Genomic DNA, 20,901 nt, shown 5'->3' on the forward strand with positions numbered 1-20,901 from the left:
CAACATCGACCTTCCCGAATGACTGGAAAATTGCTAGGGTTTTCCCTATTTCCAAAAATAAAGGAAGGAACACTATTGAGAATTTGAGACCTATAAGTATACTACCGTCGCTTTCTAAAGTTGCCGAACATCTCATAAGGCTGCAGATTCAATCATTTATAGATGACAATAAATTTTTGATTAATTATCAATATGGATTTAGGCGTGGTCTCAGCACTACTTCACTTTTAGTAGACTTAACTGACTTGATTAGAGAGACAATTGATGGACGTGATAGTGGTGTTCTTGTTGCGCTGGATATTTCGAAAGCATTCGATTGTGTGGATCATTCAATGCTGATTGAGAAACTGTTCTCATTATATGCATTTGACAGTAATTCTTGTAAATTAATTGCTTCATATTTATCTGGACGTTCTCAATATGTTTCATATAATGGCGAGGCATCCAGCTTACGTAATATTTACAGCGGGGTACCTCAAGGTTCAATTTTAGGTCCGCTTCTTTTTGTTTTATATGTCAATGACATTAGTAGCATTCTAACTAATTGCGACTGTCATCCGTTTATGTATGCGGACGACATTCATTTATTTTTTAAAGGTCAATCAGACTTTCAACTAGAGAATACCATAAATACAACATTAGGTAATATTTCACGTTGGTTGAGAAATAATAATCTAGTAGTAAATGTTTCTAAGACAAAAGCAATGACATTTGGTTCACCTTGCCGACTGAATAGCGGTATTAATATACAGGTTAATGGTGTAGCGGTGGATTTTGTTGACCGCATAAATTGTTTAGGTGTTGTTCTTGATGCCAAGCTTGATTTTTCTTTGCATATTGATGCACTGTACCCCAAAGTTATAAATATGCTCCGAAAATTACACTCAACTGATTTCTATTTGCCCTTATTTGTAAAGAGAAATCTTGCTCATTCTATGTTATTTTCGGTAATTTCCTACTGTATTGAAGTGATTTCTGGTACAACACATGAATATTTAATGAAATTAGAAAAACTTTTTAACATCATTGTAAGATATGTTTATAATTTGCGTCGTTTTGACCATATTTCTGCGCATGCAGTCCTCTTTTTAGGAGTGTCATTCTCTACTTTTGTTAAACAACGCGTGGTTTCATTTCTATATAAATGTATCTGTTTAAATCTTCCTGGTTTTCAGCGAGATCGGCTAGTGTTCTCTCGGTCTACTAGGAATACGCAAATAATTTTCCCTCATTTTTCTACGTCTCTATATGAAAGATCTTTCATAGTTCGTTCCGCACGAATCTGGAATCAGCTTCCAGCTGAGCTACGACAATTCTCGTTTTCCCGCGGTGTTTTTCGCCGCATGTTTGAAAACTTTGTAGAGGCAAATGGAGGTTAACAATTTGTTTGTTAATGATATTGACGATACTGTATCGTTTGATTAAATATTGTTTTTTTTTTATTACCAGCAATAGACTTAAATTTATTTTCATTGGCTGGGGAGCCTTTTTGTCCATATTTTACATATGATTTCTTAGGTTACTTTAAGATACACTATGTAATATTTTTAATATGTTTTTTTTTTATTTTGGAGTACACTTTTGTAGTTTTGATAGTTGTGATACTTATTGGCCTAATGGCTTTTTCATTGCAACATATAAATAAATAAATGAAATGAAATGAAATAAATTAAGTTAATATTTCAAAACTCACATCATGTATCAATTGCCTTAGATCCGCCTCGGGCAATGGCGCCGTAATGGTGTACTCATTATTTGGCGGCATACCAACGGTAACCTGTTTTTGTCGCACCAACAAATCGGTAACAGCCTTGGCCAGATCTTCAACTCGTTTGCCCAACATACCGGCCGTGTGACGTACAAGGCCCCAGAGCTTTTGCTGGCAGGCCTTCTCATACAATCCTTTCAACAAATCGCGAACCGTAACGACGCGACCTTCTTCCAGCATTCCTTCAGATTGAGATATATTAATAGTAATGTTGGCATGATTATTGGGCGTAGATGAATTATTGGAGTTGGAACCATCAATGACCACCGTTGGTGGCAGGGGAGGCTTGGCAAATAGGGGACTTTTTAAAGCAGATTCGGAATCAAGAATTTCATCCACGAGTGCGCAATCGATTTCTTTTTTATTTTTTTGGTTTATGTTAATATATTTAAATTTAGATTTGCATGCAGAAAAAACACATTTCCCCAAATTTGTTTTTATTTTATTAAATGATGACGATGAAAACAAATGCATTGTTTTTTTTTAATAAATAAAAGCGTTAACATAGAAGTAATGCCATAGTTGAGAGAAAAACCATCAAAATATTTCAAAAAAAGTATAAATGTGCGCAGTTTTTTTATTGAAAAAATATGGACGATGAAAATAATTGTGGTAGTATGAAAGAGAAGAAAGAAAGTAAATGGTTAAAATGTTTTGTTATAATCCAGAAAGAAAAAAAGCAATATCTGCATTTTTGCAAGATTTCAGAAAACTACAATTGAAAAATAAAGTGTTCGAAATTGAAGAGTATTTCTTGTGTATTCTGTATTGTTCGTATCAAAGTTGTTTATGTTGTTATAACACACCATTTTGGTTTTAAATTTTGTATGTACATACATCTAGGGACTATTGACTAGACACAATTTTCCATGGACTCAATAGGATTGTGGGTCTGGTTTGATTGTCCCATCCTATAAGAAGCTTCAAATAATTTTTATATAAACTTCGATGCCACCTTTGATATATACATTGCAGATTCTCGCTACACAGGGTGAGATGAAAAAACTGCAACCAACTTAAGACTGCTGTCATTTCTGAACCAGTCGTCCAACAGCTGTTAAAATTATTCCAGTGAAATCTCATTATATTGCCTACAAGCGTACAAAAGCATTTTAGTGAGAATTTTCCAGAAAAAAAAAATTATTCGTGATGGAATTCAAGCGTGATAGTGTGATTTCTTTATATTTGGCTGGGAAACAGCAAGTGAATATCGTTAGAGCACTCCAAAATTTAAATCACTCGTTACCGTGATACTGGTAGCGTAGCCCGATGTCAAGGAAGTAGACGGAAGAAAACATTAACATCAGCAGAAATGGTTCGAAAAGTAAAGAAGCGACTTGATCGAAACCCGTGTCGCAGTGGCCGAAAAATGGCTTGTGAACTGAACATATCACAATATTCCATTCGGCAAATATTGAAAATAGAGCTCGGGGTAAAGCCATTGAAATTCCAAAAAGTGCAATAACTTACACCGCAACCGAAAGAAAATAGACTCAAAAGAGCGAAAGAGTTGCTTCGCTTGGCCGAAAGTGGTGAAATGCCGAATTTGGTTTTCTCCGCTCCGATGAGAAAACATTCGTTTTTCAGCATTTTCTAAACAAACAAAATGATCGTGTTTACTTGCCAAAGAGGTCGGCTGAAAATGTGCCTCCTCGGTTGGCCACCAGAACTCAAGCGCCGGCCTTGGTGATGGTATGGGCCGCCATAACAGCCGATGGTCGCTTTCCGCTCGTATTAATCGACCATGGCATCAGAATAAATGACCGATATTATCGCTATTATCTGGAGGGTGTATTATAGCCTTGGGCACGCAAACATTTTGGCCGCAGACCTTGGACATTCCAACAGGACTCAGCACCATCGCACTCGGCACGCGCCACTCCAGAATGGTTACAAAATGAGGTTCCTCGCTTCATTTCTAGCGCACAATGGCCACCAAAATCTTCGGATACCAATCCGTTTGACTATGGTCTCTGAAGTTTTTTGGAAAGCAAGGTTGGCACTAAAAAATAACAAAGTGTCGATCACCTCAAGCAAGCGCTTCACCGGGAATGGGCCAAAATACAGCAGAGCAACATTTGGGCAGAGTGTGACGGTTTCATTGGCCGTTTGAAGGCCATAATTCCTGCCAAAGGTGACCAAACAAATCTAAACTTATTCTAAAGTTTGATGCTATTTCCGACATTTTTCGCTTTCATTCAATAAAATTTAAAAAAAAAATTAAAATTATGGCGTTTGACTTTGTTACAGTTTTTTATCTCACCCTGTACTTTTCAAAATGGCACCAAATGCGCTGATATTCCTTGTAGTTCCGAAGATATTAGCAATAAAAATCATGAATTGAGATTTTCTCCAGCAATATTTGTGGAGAAGGCAACAGCAATTGGAGTGAACCCATATTTGGAGGGGATCCAATAGTGGTAGGAATATTGAAATTTAAAGTAGAAGGAGTTAAATGGTATACAAATATTACTAGGCGCGATATCTTTTCAAAGTTGGATATGAGAGATATTGTCTCAAAAAGACAATTATGCTGTACATTATCCGACCAGACAAACGAGAGAATTTCTAACAAAAATATGGAACTAAAATATACCCAGTGGTTAAAAAAATCTTCTTGAAACCCAAGTTAAAAAAAATTCTCGGATATTGGTTTGAGTACAAAAAAATACTGTATAAATTGTTATACTTAGTCCAATCAGATGTGTTTAGATCCCTACAAGTGTATCAATCTGATTAAAAAATCTAATTAGTGTAAACAGTGTTGTGTTGTGGAAAAGAGTTCTGTGAATATTTATATTGGTGCAAGTTAAATTGGAGAACTTTGTGTTTGGATTAGGGACAAAAGGAGTAGAAAGACAAAAATCACCCTCATATAGACAACAACAAAGAACAAATTAACCACAAAAGAAAAAATATAACAAATAACACACCCAATTACATGAATATATACCCGATCTAGCTTTAGTGCATTTTACGTTTCGTTTTGTGCATGTGGATTTTGGGAAAGGTTGGATGGGTGTGTGGTTGGTTGGGTTTTCTTTTGGAATATTGACAATAAGTTGCCATCCGAAGATGATGTGGCAACATTAAAACTTACCCGGTGACGAAGTAGAAGATGTTTTATTTTTAAGTCCTAAGCCGGCTAATAAACAAATTTTCAATGGTTTTGATTTACAAAAGATTAATGAAGAAGCATTAAAAACATTAACATATTAAACAATTTAAGGGGATTTAAGAGGAATTTTTAACAATAGATACATACATATATACATAAATATAAACAATAAATGTTATGTAATGTTTGTGTATAAGGTATGTGTGTTTGGTAGTTTGACATAACAATGGACAGGACAAAAGAGGAGTATGAATAGTGTGGCTGTTGTGGGAAATGGGGGAGGCAGTTGGTGTATATACTGAGATTTAATGTTGTAAGTAAACGTGTTTTTTTGTTTTTGTTATTTTAAATTTGTTTCTAGTGTTATTGTAAATATAGTCTTTAAATATTTTCATAATTTGAGATTTCAACATACCTGTATTAAAGTCCAATCCTTGGGTATCCACTAAATATTGTAAAATATCACCTTGTTCTTCCAGATTTTCAGTTTCCCTTAACATTGCAATTAACTCCTCAACCTCTGTGTCGGCGAAATTGGTATCGGTACGATGACGTTGTACAAGAATTTTGGGAACATTTTGTACTGAATTTTAGTATTTGGTTTTCATTTTTTTTTTTGTTTTTGTATAATTTTGCAGCGGATGAACACACACACACGGAAATCAAAACGAAAATCGTAATAATGTGTTGCGTACGAACGAACGTAAGATTGTGCGTTGTGATAACGGAAAATCATATGAAAATAAAAATAAATGAAAATAAAAAATAAAATAAAAACAAATAATACTAGAACACACTATACACAAATTATTTATGACAAATAATAAAAGCGGAAAAAGGTGTCAAAATTTGCCTCAAAAATGCTGTCCATATTCTCTGTAACGAAATTTCCCATATGTTTTTCTCTATGACGAACGAAAACTAATTTCGTCTGCATCGAAACTTTTGAAAGACAATGTTGTATGTAATATAATTTAGGGCCTAAACCATTGAGGGATTCTACTGAAAACTTAAGGAAAAATAATTAACTACACCGTTTTCATAATTAAGAATCTAAGAATTTTGGAATTTGAATTAGTTCAGTTAGCGGGCGAATATTCTCTACTTAACAACCTGCCTAATCATCAATCCTACAAAAAACATAATTATGAATTGTAACCTCTAAGAAGATGGAGAGGTTTTATGAGCCAATCAGTCCTCAATGTACTAGGCCTTTTTTTTAAAGCTACAGACAACTCTGCAAGGCTAATTTGCCGAAATGCCGAAAAAGGGTTTCCCGCTGGCCCGACTATATGATACCTTCCACCACTGTGCACATTTAGTAAAGTTCCAGTAATAAAAGAATTTATTCGATTCTGAATCGATTTTCACTAAATTCGACGGAGACATTTTATTTTTTTTAAATAAAATAACATTGCTATAGAATACATGAGAAAGATTTTGTTAAGAATATATGTATCGAAGTCGAGTTCCACAAAATGGAAACGTACGTCCCGAAATTCAGTCCAACATTTACATGTGAATAAATCTTTTGTGTCTCGTACCATCTTTTGTGTTTTGTAGCCCGACGTCAAGGAAGTGGACGGAAGAAAGCAGCAGCATCAGCAGAAGTGGTTAAAAAAATAAAGAAGCGACTTGATCGAAACCCACGTTGCAGTTGCCGAAAAATGGCTCGTGAGCTGAACATATCGCAATATTCCATTCGGCAAATATTGAACAACGACCTCGGGGTAAAGCCATTGAAATTCCAAAAGTGCAAGAACTTACACCGCAACAGAAAGAAAATAGTCTCAAAAGAGCTAAAAAATTACTTCGCTTAGCCGAAAGTGGTGAACTGCCGAATTTGGTTTTCTCCGATGAGAAAACATTCGTTGTCCAGCAGTTTGTAAACAAACAAAATTATATGTTTACTTGAAGCTTCGGTTGGTCACCCCAACTCAAGCGTCGGCCATGGTGATGGTGTGGGCCGTCATAACAGCCGATGGTCACTCTCCGCTCGTATTAAAGCCTTGGGCACGCAAACATTTTGGCCACAGATTTTGGACATTCCAACAGGACTAGCACCATCGCACTCAGCTCGCGCCAACCAAGAATGTTTACAAGATGAGGTTCCTTGCTTCATTTCCAGCGCACAATGGTCATTAAAATCTCCGTTGGACTATTGTGTCTAGAGTATTTTGGAAAGCAAGGTTGGCACTAAAAAATACAAAGTGTCGATCACCTCAAGCAAGCGCTTCGCTGGGAATGGGCCAAAATAACGCAGAGCAACATTCGCGTAGCGTGTGACGGTTTCATTGGCCGTTTGAAGGTCATAATTATAATTTAAAATCGGTTGAAGATACATATATATGGGAGCTATATCCAAATCTGAACCGATCGATAAAATTTGGCAGAAGTATTTCTGGGCTGTATCTGATATATGATACTAAATATCATTGTTGTCAAATGCATATTACGAATGTAAGGGACTTAAACACCAAATCGGATGAATCATATATATGGGAACTATATCTATATATATCTGAACCGATTTTCACCAAATTTCATGTACTTCCTTCTAAATTGCATTCGGTAGGGTTCGTCCTTGGCCCAAACAAATATTGTTTGAAAATTTTCATCTCAATCGGATAATAAATGCGACCTGCATTTTATTCACAAGAATACATGGAGAGTCGGACTTACATACATAAATCGACTCAGAAAGTGTTCAATAAATATACTCAAACGTAACTAAGGGTCTATCTCGCTTCCTTCTCCAACAAATGCACAAAGATATAATACCCTTACCACAATGTGGTGTAGGGTATAAAAAATCAGATCTGGGGGAGGAAGAAACAAGATTACACTGAGAAATTGGGTTTAAATGTATAGTTTTTGGAACCCTTCATGACCTATGCACTAGGTAACTGTGTTAACTAAAAATAAATAAATAAAAAATTGTCAAAAGGGTCTAATCGAGTAATTGTAATCTTTTCCTTAATAGTAAGTCACAAAGTGCTGACCGCGATTATAAAATAATGCAAAATAAAATGAAAAAGGAAATGATCTAAAAACACCCTAATTCATAGTTTCTCAAAAAAACTCACTGCGTTTCTCCATCGACGAACGGCTGTGATTTATATCAATGGGATAGATATTTTCCCGAATCAAAACATCCGAACTGGTAGTGTTACTGGGAGCTTCCTCGGGTGTTATGGCAAATGTGCTGGCGTGAGCCTGTTTATTTGCCTGCAACCAGGGTGGGGCAATTATTGAAGATAAACGTCTTTCGGTCAATGGAGTCGGTCCCTCCATGCCCAGGGTATCCGCTACAAAAATAACAATTAATTAAATTTTAAAATATATATTAGTATTTTTTCTTCTTCCCCTTACAATCAACATTAATTGAGCGTGTTTTCTTAATGGCACCCTTGCATGACATACGCCTGCGCAGTTGTCGTGGCCTCAACTGGCCAGCTCTTAAGTTCATCATATTACGATGACTAAACGAACGCAACAAATGTTCATCCAAATAGGTTTGAACATCCGGATGTAAACGATCTGGATAGCCGTCTTCGGTACTGCCCAAGAAACTTAGATCCGTAATGGCTGAGGTGTTGAGGAAATCCTTTAGATTACCCAACATCACACGTGTGCCGTTAATATAGCCAGATTTTAATTTACGCATTGTCTGAATCATGGCCAAGGGTATTTTGTCTTGGTCTAAATTTTGGAAAACAAAAACAAAGTAATTAAAAATAATCAAATATATAATGTGGATTTATTGTTACTCAATTTAGAGTACATTGCATGCAAGTTTTTTTTTCGGTATTAAAATTTATTACAACATGTACAGGCTGGGTTAGTGACAAAGCTACTACTAATATACCCTTTACAGAAAATAGGCCCAACAATTGCAAAGCTTTAGAAAAAAACCCATTTCCAAGTGGACACACATAAGCAACTAAAATGTTTCTTCATTTCTGTGGTGTTATTTTCTGACTAATTTTTTGAGTTATCGACAAAAAATTGGAAAATTAAAATGATTATAATTTTGGTAATTGACGAAATTATTGGCAAGTTAACAAGTTAATAATGGTACTAATGGTGCCAACTTTAATTTAGACTTTTCATTCATAATTTTGTGTTTCAATTTTACCTTTATGTGTCGATAACTCTAAAAAATGAACTCGAGACTCCCACTAATGTTAGGGAATGACATATATTTATAATTCCCTAAAGAAAAGCTCGTGTTTATTGTTTGACAGTCACAAAAAGACTTAAACTCAGTATTGGGCCAAAGAATAACATTGTTAACAACGTGTAAGGCTCATTTCTGGATCGACAGTATGTGAAGTATACTAATTACGATATTTATAAGAAGCCATCTAAATCATGATTTCGAAAAAAAAATCCACTAAGATTAGGGATTCCATTCCATAGTCATATGTTGTTTCAAATCATACGTATACGAATGAAAAATATATAAATTAATCAAAATATCCATTTAAGTGGTATTCCTTAAAATAGAAATCAAACAGACTTGTAATTTGTTTAAATAAAATCCTGTCTATTTCTTTTCATCCCAAACATGTATCTCTTACTCTATGTTAATAACGAACTATTTACAAATCACAAATTTACAAATTTATATAAAATTCATGCTGATCAAACATACCATAAAATAATTAAACTTATTATAAAATAATAACAACAACAAAAGCTCAATATAAACATTAACTTGTTTGAGGCACATATAAAGAGAAGAAGAAGCTAAAGCAAATAATAATAATAAAAGTTATTAATTATTGAGAAAATAAAAAAATGTATAATAGGCTGACTAGAAATTTTGTGAGTGCTTCGGGAACGATATTGAAGATTATATGTTTTGTTATTTTATGGATTTATTAGGATTATTCGTAATTTTTCTTCTTTTTCAATTTAATTGTAACATTTATTTATTTCTTGAATTTATTTAGCTGCAAGTTAAGACTTGGTTTAAATTGAAAATCACTCCCAAATGTTGTATCAATTGTAAAGTGCATGCATTATTTTATTAAAAATTTGGATATGATAATTATGATATTCAATTGTACCCACAAACTAATTCAATCTTAAAATTGTTATTTTTATTAGTAATTAAAAATGTGTATTTTCGAGTTATGCAATGATGAATCTATTGAGGAAAATATTCTTCTGACTGACAAAGAGACTTCTAACGGCCATAAACATAAAAGGTCGAATTAAAGATGTAAAGAGGATATAAACGCGACTTTTTAGGGGCAAGGAGAAAAATTATTGTTGTTTAATTTTCTTTATTTTTTAAATAATTTTAGAAAAAAAATTTGGTCCGGGAAGGCTATGTAAAAATATTCCTTTAGAGTCCACAATTTTTCCCTAGGAGGTCCATTCAAAATATTCCTGAAAAAGTCATAGTTTTTTGATTAGGAGGCCCTTGAAAAAATATTTCGCTAAAATCACGATTTTGATCCAAGAAGGCTTTAGAAAAAGTATTAAAAAATAAACATGATTTTCTTTCAGGAAGATCTTGTATTTTTTATACCCTCCACCTTGAAAATGAAATGGAGGAAATATTAAATTTGTCATTCCGTAACATGTTTGAATCCAGGTAAATTTGTATAAAAATTTTTTCTTCACCCAAAGGTGGAGGTTTTTTTTAATTGTTTATTTGTTAAAATTTTACGATTTCCAGTTCCCATTCCCCATTTATGAGAGTTGTAATTATTCAATTTTGTGATCCGTTGTGTGAGGTTGTACGAAACATCTAATCTTCATACTCAAGAATGAAAACGTCATTGAAAATATTTTCTTAAAATTCGACGATTTTCGGTGGGAAAGTCTTGAAAATATTTTTTTTTAATACCTTAAATGAGATTTAAGGTTAAGATTTAAAAAATCTATAATTTTTTTGGCAAGGAGGTTCTTGAAAAAAATATTCTTAAAAATTCACGATTTCTTACAGGAAAATCCTTGAAAAAAGTTTTCTTTAAAATGTAAGATTTTTGGTAATAATATCCTTGAAAAATGTTCTTATCATATCCCCAATAACATTCTTAAGAAAAATCTCCATAACACATTCTTGATAACATTTTAAAAAATACACGATTTTCGGTCGGGAGGTCCTTGAATTTTTTTTTTAAACCGGCAATTTCGCTTGAAAATCTTTATTTTAAATTCTCGATTTTTTGAGGTCCATTAAAAAATCACAATTTTCAACAGGCCCTCGAAAATGCATGATTTTTGCCCAGGAAGTTCCTGGAAAATACTTGAAATATATCTTAAAAATCTACTATTGTCGTTAAGATGATACTCGAAAAGTCTTTTTCAAATAATTCTCAAAAAGTCCACGATTTTCGGTCAGAAAGTTTTTGAAAAATGTTCCGATAAATACACGAGTTTAAAAAATATCCTCAAAAATACATGATTTTCCGTACGGAATGGTTTATGGCCTAAAAACAAAAAAATCGAGATTTTCGGTCAGAAAAAAATACGTTTTCGGGCCAAAAAATCTCAATTTTCGTTCAGAGGGTTTTTAAAAATAATTTTCTGTTAAATCTACGAGACTTCAGTTCATCAACACAAAATTAATTTAAATATTAGTTTTAAATTAGCTTGAAAATCTCAAAAATACTTTAGTTCAAAAGACAGACACTATGTGACCCATAAAGGTATATGGCTGGCTTTTTCTTTTCGATATTTCCGTGGACAAAAACAACAAATTTAAAATCTTTAATAAAACAAAATTATACCCAAAAATATATATCACTATAATTAAAAATGAAGTTATATAGATTATATTATATCGTTCCCGAAACACAATAAATTTGAATATAAATACAAAAATAGTTAATAGTGTAAGTATGCCAGGGTGAGTGCATTGAGTGTAAATAGTTTTTGTATGCATGATGTTGTGTTGTGTATTGAATTTATATGGTGGAGGGTTGTGGGAAGTAATTACCTAGCATATAATGTGTTGCCATTAAAGTTATGGTAGGTCTTCCTAACATATGACGCCAATTATTTGTTAGGAAAGCTAAATTGGTGGTGAAATTACTTGCGAGCAAGTCAGGATCACGTGTAGTATAATATTCTTCATAATCGATATGCTGGATTAAAATTAATATATATTAAATTAATGGTAAATTGAATGATTTCGAATTCAGATAGCAGATAGGGAATGGATTTCTGATCTTTTTTTTTTTGGTAAAATAAAATAAAACATACATGAAATAAGGAGCATATTCAAAACCATGAAACATATCATCATGATAATTTTCATTATAAATATAAATTTCATAATTATTTGTATGTTCCTAATCCTCTTTTTTTATGAAATACGAAAGGGGCTATATTTTTAGAGTGTAGAGTAAAACTTTTCTAATTTTGAATTGTTTAAATGATAGTCGTGTGCTTATGAGAGAAGAAACTACAAATGTTAATGTGGACACAAAAGCAAGTTTTGTAAAAGCCCAATTAGAGTAGAAGATACATAGAAGATACAAGAGACAATTTTGAAAATCGAAACATTTTTTGTGTGAAATAACTCAATTGAATTAAGACCACTTCCCGATCTTAATTTTACATTAGTTATTTATTCATACCAAAAAATAAATAAATTTTGTCTTATTTCTCTAAAAAGATTCGAAAACAAATTCAATTGAATTAACACAAAATCCTTATTTAACATAAATTTTGTTAAAAAATAAATAATATACAGGGTGAGATAAAAAAAACTGCAACAAAGTCAAACGACATAATTTTAACTTTTTTTTAATTTCATTGAATGAAAGATAAAAATTTCGGAAATAGTATCAAATTTTAGAATAAGTTTAGATTTTTTCGAATCGATCACCTTTGGCACGAATTATGCCCTTCAAACGGCCAATGAAACCGTCACACGCTGCCCGAATGTTGCTTTGCGGTATTTTAGTCCATTCCAGGCGAAGCACTTGCTTGAAGTGATCGACACTTTGGTATTTTTTAGGGCCAACCTTACTTTCCAAAATACTCCAGACACAATAGTCCAACGGATTGGTATCCGGACATTTTGGTGGCCATTGTGAGCTGGAAATGAAGCGAGGAACTTCATTTTGTAACCATTCTTGGGTGGCGCGTGCTGAGTGCGATGGTGCTGCGTCCTGTTGGAAGGTGCAAGGTCTGCGGCCAAAATGTTGGCGTGCCCAGGCTTTATTACACCCTCCAGAATATTTTCGCGGTAATGTTCAGCATTTATTCTGATGCCACGGTCGATTAATACGATCGGAGAGCGACCATCGGCTGAAACCAAATTCGGCAGTTCACCACTTTCGGCCAAGCGAAGCAACTCTTTAGCTCTTTTGCGGTGTAAGTTCTTGCACTTTTTAGAATTTCAATGGCTGAGCTCAGTTTTCAATATTTGCCGAATGGATTATTGCGATATGTTCAGCACACGAGCCATTTTTCGGTCATTGCGACGCGGGTTTCGATCGAGTCGTTTCTTTACTTTTCGAACCATTTCTGCTGATGTTGCTGTTTTCTTCCGTTCACTTCCTTGACGTCGGACTAGGCTACCAGTATCACGGTAACAGGCGATGGTACGAGACTCCAAAGATTTATTCACATTTAAATGCTGGAGTGCTTTAACGATAGTCAAAAGTGGTTTTCCAGGCAAATATTAAGAAATCACACTCTCACGCTTCAATTCCATCACGAATAACTTTTTTTCTGAAAAATTCTCACCAAAATGCTTTTGTACGCTTGTAAGGAATATAGTGAGCTGTCACTGGAATAAATTTAACAGCTGTCGGACGAGTGGCTTAGAAATGACAGCAGTTTGAAATTGGTTGCAGTTTTTTCATCTCACCCTGATTAATTTTTTTTATTATTTTAGTAAGTCGGATTATAAAAAATAGCACTTAATACCAAAAAAAATATTAATTTATAAGAACACCTCAAAAATGTTTCGATTTTATTTTAAATTTAATCACAAAATTTAGTTGTTGTTTTTTTTTAAACACCAAAACCAATTTGAAAAGACCCAATTTAAAAATAGCAAAAACTCGCTTTTGTACACAAAACAGAAAAAATGCCAAAGAAACATAAAGTAAATCATACGAGAAATTATAAAAAAAGAACGCATCCCTTGCAAAATACAATTAATGGAAAAGTTTTCCATGTTTATCGTACAAATGCATACAATTATTAGAATTTAAAAAAAAAGAAATGAAAATTGCCAAAAAATAAAACAGACCTAAATGAATCTTTTTCAAAACTAATGTAACCAAGGGACGTCCAAGCAAATCCCAAGCTGATTTAAGAAAATTTATTTCGCCTTTTAGAATATCAATCATTAATTCATAATCGGAGGCGATATAAAAACGTGATAAGTCGACAAACTAGAGGGGGTTTGAGAGAAAGAGTGTGTTTGTTTTTTGAGATTGAAATTAAAAAGGGAATTAAAAAAATCAAATTAAATAAAATCTCATTTGAAATAAAAAAATACAATGTAATAATATAAAAAATGTAAACTTACCTGCGGTGTAAAGGCAAATATTCTATCTTTCAATGAGTACAATTTACTTGTACTCAAGATACCCACATCACGTGATTTACGACCTGTCAATCCCAATTTACGATTTCTACCCAAATATGTATACAAATGGCTAAGAACACGGGCCGGTTGCACCTCGATGGGAGCCACTTCTGCAATGGTTTGCACGTGCAAGTCCGACTCGGCCAATTTATCGCGAATTTCATTGTCTTCAGCAATGATGACAACCTGCACCACAACATCTGGTTTCTTTTGAGCACCCAAACGACGATTTAGGGGATCCAATTCACCAACAGCTAAGAAACCCTATAATAGAAATGAATTAAATTGTGAATTCCGATTTTTATTCATATCTTTGTTACATACCTCTTGCAATAGTCTTCCCAAAATAAACAACGATTGTCCCCATAAAAATGGACAACGACCAACAACTTCTCTGGGCGCAGATCCAGGATGTTTGTACTCTTGAGCCACAGCATCGGGTGGAACCGCATAACTTTCAGGTATCAATAGAATTCCATCATCGCCTCGTACCATTATTTGCTGCAAAAAAATAATTAAATTCAAATTTTAAACTATCAATTGCAGAACACAATTTTTCGATAAAAAAAAGTGGATCTCCAACTAACTTTCCAAGCTTATTTGGCTTAAATTTTTGCACTAGCTCTATTTGAATAGCCTCACAACTAAATTCTTCCCTCTGTTTCTGTTCTCTCTGTTTTTATGGTTTCATTTGCAGGTGTCTCTCCACAAACATTCACTATTATACAAAAAATCAAATTAAACTCACCTCCAAACGATCAGCGTACTCCTTAACGGACATTTTGTCATTTTGAAATGCATGAAACAATATCAAATAACAATAGAACAACGGCCATTCACATTCAATATTCTCGAACATACGCAACTCCCAACGCTCGTAGTACAAACGACTGGGATCCTCTTTGGGTGTACGATAGCCATCGCGTAGAAAACGTTTACAACCATATTTACCCTGTAAACGTTGCAAAATAGCATCTTTGGTATTGCGTATCAACTGTGGATCGTCGACAGCAAACGCAGGGAATCCAATGACACACAACAGACCCGAATCCAATTCCTTGCTGTTCGATTCACGCGGTAACATTGATTGTAATACAGCTTGACACTTGTGAGCCTCATCGGCCAGAACATGGATAACACTGGCCGGTCCACCACGGGCACCAAACAAATCCAATTCATTCATAGCTTCTAGCGCGGCCTTAGCCATACCAATTGAACTGGCATTAAGTTCGGGTTCACCATGATTTGTTTTATCACCCCTCTCCCATATACCATAGTCGGGGATACAATATGCCGACTCAATGTAAAATACTAAATTCTGTATAAAGGACACTTCGTCCAATGAGAATACAATTTGCAAACCAGATGCTGTCATCTGGGCCAAAATCAAAAGATACAATGAAACAGCATCAATCTGCAAATGTCCCCATTCAGCATCGCCGACAACGGGTTGGCCATTGGTGCTGGAGTACTTGGCATGCAAAGAATCCAAGGGATTCTGTGTCATTTTGAATCGTTCAACTTTATCCTTTTGATTCATCATGGCCATTAGGAGACCACGCATTAGCTTAACACAGCTTTGTTCCAGCTCATAACATTTGGCACGATCTTCATCTTGATCGGCAATTTTTTTATAAGCCATTGACAAGCCCCACACGGCCAGTATACAATACACATTATCTCTGATCCAGGCATGAGAATTTACATTCGATGCGGGAAACAATCCTGTAACTGGTTCCTGATGGGACATAATCAGGCGATGCACCACGCGCTGATAGTAGTCCAGGCGAACGCCTGAATTGCTGCGCGAACGCATATTGTTGGGTAGCAACTGTCCGTTCGCCAACTGAAATAGAGAAAATTTTGCATTTATTAACAGAGCAGTGCTAAATGCATGACTAGCCTATTAAAGCAACAACTTACATAAGTTCAGTAATAATGCTCACTTCCACTACCTTCCTTGCCTCGGAAAAATTTTCTTCTCGAGTATATTTTTGCTCCTGATGCGTTTCTGCAAACTATCTATTTTTTTACTGCATTGTTTTTCTTCGCCAAATGTAAAAACAGAACACAATTTTCTTTTTTCTCTGCTTCAGAAAGTTATGCACCGATTTTATTATTGTTTATGTTTGGGGTTTTCTTGTAAAAATCAACAATTCGATAGTAGTAAAATCACAAAATTCATGTAATAAAAAAAAATAAAATGTCAAATCAATGTCAAATTAATCGCTGCATATAAAATAGAAATCAAAACAAATGCTTCTTCTTCGTTTGTTGTAAATAAGAAAAACCACACTTGATATACAAACAAAATGTCAAAACAAAGAGAGTATGGTACACTGAGAGAAATATTTGATTTCCTTCTCACAAAAACTGAATATTTTTCACTAGTAGTAATTGAACAAACTGTCAAAAGTCGTTAGGGGAGAAATAACGCCACGCATTGTTTCCGCTCCTTGATTCATCTACCTGTGTTCTTCTACCATTGGTTCAAAAATACATGACAGATGTCGGGTCCTGGAGTTTATTTTTAAATCCCTCAGAAGTCAAAAAGGCCCAATTTTGGGCCATAAAATATTGACCAAATTTTAGCTTACAATCCATCTTACAATCTAACCTTTCCAAAATACCTTTGTTATTTTCTTTCTCGGATCTAGTATCCGGATGACCCAATTCTGTTCAGTACATTGATATGAAAAACGTACATTGGTATTAAAAACGTTACTTCCGTAGCCGGATTGCACATACCCAGAGAAGAAAATCTCAAGACCCCAGAAAATGAGGCCTTTCCCGACTTTTGAGTGGGGATGGAACAGGTCGATTTTGATACAACTCCGGAACCGTATTTTCATTAGCTTTCAAATGATACCTTTATTGTCCATATCGGTTTAGTAGATCCCGATCTAACCCGGGCCTTGGAACAGGACTTTCGGGTCAAATATCCGGGTCCGTCCCACAAGAAATAACATACTTTCCCGGAATCAAGGTAGAAATAGCTACCTCTGGATTTTTTTTTTAAATCCGAGAGTTTTTACTAAACTTAGCTTAAATTAACGTTATAGCTGTTTTAAATGTGATCCCCAGTCTCCCACAGGCAGCTGCAGAAACAAAAAGACATTAATGACTTGAAACAAAATCTGCAAATATAAAATTTATTTAATAAAAAAAACTAAAAAAATGTTTTAAACAAACAACAATGATACAACATTTAACTATTCATACGCATACGATCTATGGGACGACGAGGTTGAATACGAAAACGTTTCGAGGATGTATTAAAACTATCTGTTGGTGAGGTGGCTTCAGAGCTATGCAATTTGGCCAAATAGGCCGAGGTGGATTGTTCGCTTGTTGTAAAGGTACGTTTACGCTTCAAAGAACTCAATTCATTTTCATCGACCAATGGCTTGGAGCGGACCAAAGAACCTGTAAAAGAAAATTGCTTAATATCATCAAATATCCAAAACTAGAAAATAAAAAAATATACACACACCTGCTATAGAGGCACATCTTTTAATAATTGAATTGGAATTTGCATCGGTGGCTAGTACTGAAGATTCATTTTTGGGCGAACATTTTGGATTGGAACCCTTGCGTGATGGCAAACGCATAACAGAACTCATTATCGACCAAATACCAGATTGATTTTGTTTATTTTTTATATCATCCAAATTTCGATTGCCCGATTGTTTTACAGGTTCTTCGGCAGCAAATACCTCATCTTCAATGTCATCATCATTGGTATCAAAGGTATCGGTTAGATTCTCAATGCGACTGAAGGCTGTACTATGGGCACAGTCTTTAAGAGAAGTTGGCCTACGAACGGGTGGTGAAAAACGTCCATTTAGGTTTTGTGGCACTAAGCGTTTACGACCGCACATTTCTGGCGAACTCCTGTTTCCATCTTGGGTCAAACTCGATTTTCGTATTGGTGTGGCATTGGGCGTAAAGAATAAATCACATGGTGAATTTTGCGAGTCCCGAGAGTCACGAGACTCAAGTTTGGGAGTCTCGAATTTAATCAGTTTCTTGTGTATTACAGCACCGGGAATGCGTGTAATTGGGGTCAACGGTGGCAAAGGATTGTGAATGACATTCTCCTCATCCACCGATTGTATGGCTTGTATTTGTTCCGTTGTGGCAGTTATTATTTCAACACTGCGACACGATTTGAAAACTGATCCACTGGAACTATTTGATCCCGTCGAATGGTAAGAATTGGAACTGGAACTGGACGATGAGTGGGGTTTGATGGAATTGATACTACCGTTTGAACTAGTGCCAGATGTTGAGGCTGAAGACACACTTGACATGTGTTCGGTGCGAGTTATTACAATCGACTCTGTAGTAAGTTTTTGTGCGGACAGTAGGATTTTACGCCTCATACTTGGTAAGTCATTTCTTTGTTCGCGTGCCTCCTCGCCTGCACTTTGAACTGACAGCGATTCTTCCGCTTCACTATTCCTACGGCGTACAGCTGGCGATAGACGTAGATCAAGTGGTGGTGGGGCTGGAGAATGTGCACCTGTACCATTTAATCCCGGCGATGAAGACGAATCGAACATCTTCTTGCGTTGAATAGCGGCCGCAGTACCCCGAACTGCCGTCGAAGCAGGTAAGCCATGTTCAGCAAAAGCTTTTTGTATACTCTTTGACATGACCTGACGTAATGGTGTTACAGCGGACATTCTCGGCCGTCCACCGCCAACTTTGCGATAGCGATTAATTGGCTCAAGAGCTTGGCTGTAAAAAGAGAAAATAAGAAAAAATTCGTCGAGGGTGACTATCTTAAAAAAGGAGAGGCTAGATGGCTTTATGTTTTACTATGATGGTATGATAATCCTGTCACTTTAAAGACCCTTTCAAGACCCATATCTCCCATTCATTACGAATTCTTTTAAAACTTTATCCAGGTTTTTGCTTAATTCGGACTGATTACATGATTCCCGATTATATGATCAATTTAGCAATGTTTTTCGAACGTACCTGCTTGGTTGCGGCAACGCTGGACTTATATCCGAGTCGCTGTTATAAATACTTGACATGTGACCTGTACCGGTAGCATTGAATGTCTGTTCCTTCGGCTTGGCAAAAACCATTTCCAGATGTACAGGTGTTGACGTTGAACGTATCACCTTACCCTTTACGGCCGAGGCGACACCAACACTACGACGAATCGATGAATTGCTAATCGACGATATATTCTTAATTGACGAAACACTGTCGCTAATGAACTCCTCATGGGCTTTACTTTTGGCCTTCCAACGCATGTTAATAATTGAAATGGGCGTCATATGACTATCATTGAAGTCATGTCGCCGCATTGGCGATATTTGGGTAGACTGAAGACCAGCTTTAGTAACAGTTACCCTGGACGCTTCATCGGTATAGCATGTTTGATTTACATCTGTCGATTGGGCCGAGTGACAGGCTTCGTGGGGACGCATACATTTTGTGAATTCTTTAAGATCTTCAATGTTATAGTACATCTTGGCACATTTTTCACAGCGCAATGGCAAATGATGTGTTTCCAAGTGGATTAACATTTCCGTATAGATTTCACTTTGCAGAGGCAGTGGGCGTTTTTCACAAATTGGACAAAACAAATAAATCTCTTCGTACGGAGGTGGTCTTTCCGGTACACTGGATGTTATAATGGCTTGGTTGCTGCTCTCGCCACATTTGACCAAGGATGAAACTACAGCACCACCACTGTTATCGTCGCCGTCGCTTATCATTGCGGGAAGACGTACAACGATTGCGTGATTTTTTATCTTATGTTTTTGACAACACTTGGCACAACAAAAAACAGCTTTACAAACTCCACAAATTGTCTGAAAGTGGAAATAGGAAGCATTTTAAATAAGTGTGGCTGAAAAAACCTATCTATTTTAAATTAGGCATTGGACTGTAAACAACTTATAATGGACTCAAGTTTGTTACATAAACTTACGTCTTCTGGTATATACATATTGGAAATATTATTTTGAAACTATCATTTATAATAAAATCATACTTCACACTTCTTCTCCTTGTTCCATTTATAACGGTTTATTCATTTTAACCCTATGAGTGATGGTTATTCCTTTCACATTTTGACAGCTACTGTCCACTACATGGTTGTATCTCTGCTACTGCTGTGATCAATTATTTTTATGGCAACTCTGTCATTAGAGAGATATGCTGTGTTCCCATGGTAGAAGAATACAGGTAAGTGCATCAACGCTTGGGAACATTGATATGTCAAAAAATTTCAAATGTTTTTTTTTTTTTTAAATATAAGTAGATGCTTTCATATAATACGCTAATCGATGGTTAATATAAAAGGTGTTTCTCAACATGTTTTACAAATTTAAATAATTTTTCATGCAAAAATTTCAATAACAAAATTGTTTTGACAGTTCATTGTCTCAGCAGCTGGGTCAATGTGTCACCTGTGTTCTT

General features: G+C 35.2%; 2 protein-coding genes across 12 annotated transcripts in view; both read right to left on the minus strand.

The window, feature by feature from the left end:
- The window catches only part of LOC101887767 (probable phosphorylase b kinase regulatory subunit alpha), a 28,839-nt gene extending 12,164 nt beyond the window's left edge, over positions 1-16,675 (minus strand). Inside the window, exons 1-10 of one of the 10 annotated variants that reach the window (XM_059120906.1) lie at positions 16,381-16,675; positions 15,206-16,303; positions 14,782-14,958; positions 14,398-14,721; positions 11,845-11,992; positions 8,259-8,588; positions 7,973-8,194; positions 5,302-5,406; positions 4,869-4,913; positions 1,694-2,124 (exon numbers count right to left, since the gene is read on the minus strand). In XM_059120906.1, the coding sequence (XP_058976889.1) occupies positions 1,694-2,124; positions 4,869-4,913; positions 5,302-5,406; positions 7,973-8,194; positions 8,259-8,588; positions 11,845-11,992; positions 14,398-14,721; positions 14,782-14,958; positions 15,206-16,273 (2,850 nt within the window). In that variant the 5' untranslated portion in view covers positions 16,274-16,303; positions 16,381-16,675. Of the gene's footprint in view, positions 1-1,693; positions 2,125-4,868; positions 4,914-5,301; positions 5,470-7,972; positions 8,195-8,258; positions 8,589-11,844; positions 11,993-14,115; positions 14,261-14,397; positions 14,722-14,781; positions 14,959-15,205; positions 16,304-16,380 lie in introns of all 10 variants that reach the window. The other 9 variants (XM_059120909.1, XM_059120903.1, XM_059120904.1 and 6 more) reach the window with 9 other exon arrangements.
- Positions 16,676-17,578: 903 nt separating this feature from the next.
- LOC101887605 (mitosis initiation protein fs(1)Ya) lies at positions 17,579-20,566 on the minus strand. Of its 2 annotated transcripts, none has more exons than XM_020039680.2 (4): positions 20,474-20,566; positions 19,444-20,291; positions 17,951-19,200; positions 17,579-17,883 (listed from the first exon to the last, which is right to left on the minus strand). In XM_020039680.2, exons 2-4 carry the CDS (start codon positions 20,193-20,195, stop codon positions 17,666-17,668), a joined length of 2,220 nt encoding a protein of 739 aa, XP_019895239.1. In that variant the 5' UTR covers positions 20,196-20,291; positions 20,474-20,566; the 3' UTR covers positions 17,579-17,665. The 2 variants fall into 2 exon arrangements, with proteins under 2 accessions (XP_019895239.1, XP_011295930.1); XM_011297628.3 differs by having other exon boundaries at positions 20,411-20,565.
- Between the last annotated feature and the right edge of the window lie 335 nt (positions 20,567-20,901).

Source organism: Musca domestica, unplaced genomic scaffold (assembly GCF_030504385.1).
Source record: "Musca domestica strain aabys unplaced genomic scaffold, Musca_domestica.polishedcontigs.V.1.1 18, whole genome shotgun sequence".
Taxonomy (NCBI): domain Eukaryota; kingdom Metazoa; phylum Arthropoda; class Insecta; order Diptera; family Muscidae; genus Musca; species Musca domestica.

Coding starts and splice junctions, on each gene's coding strand:
- LOC101887605 (XM_011297628.3), bottom strand. Junction 19,201..19,443: donor GCGTTGCCGCAACCAAGCAG/GTACGTTCGAAA, acceptor CTCTTTTTACAG/CCAAGCTCTTGAGCCAATTA. Junction 17,884..17,950: donor AAGATGTGCCTCTATAGCAG/GTGTGTGTATAT, acceptor TTTCTTTTACAG/GTTCTTTGGTCCGCTCCAAG.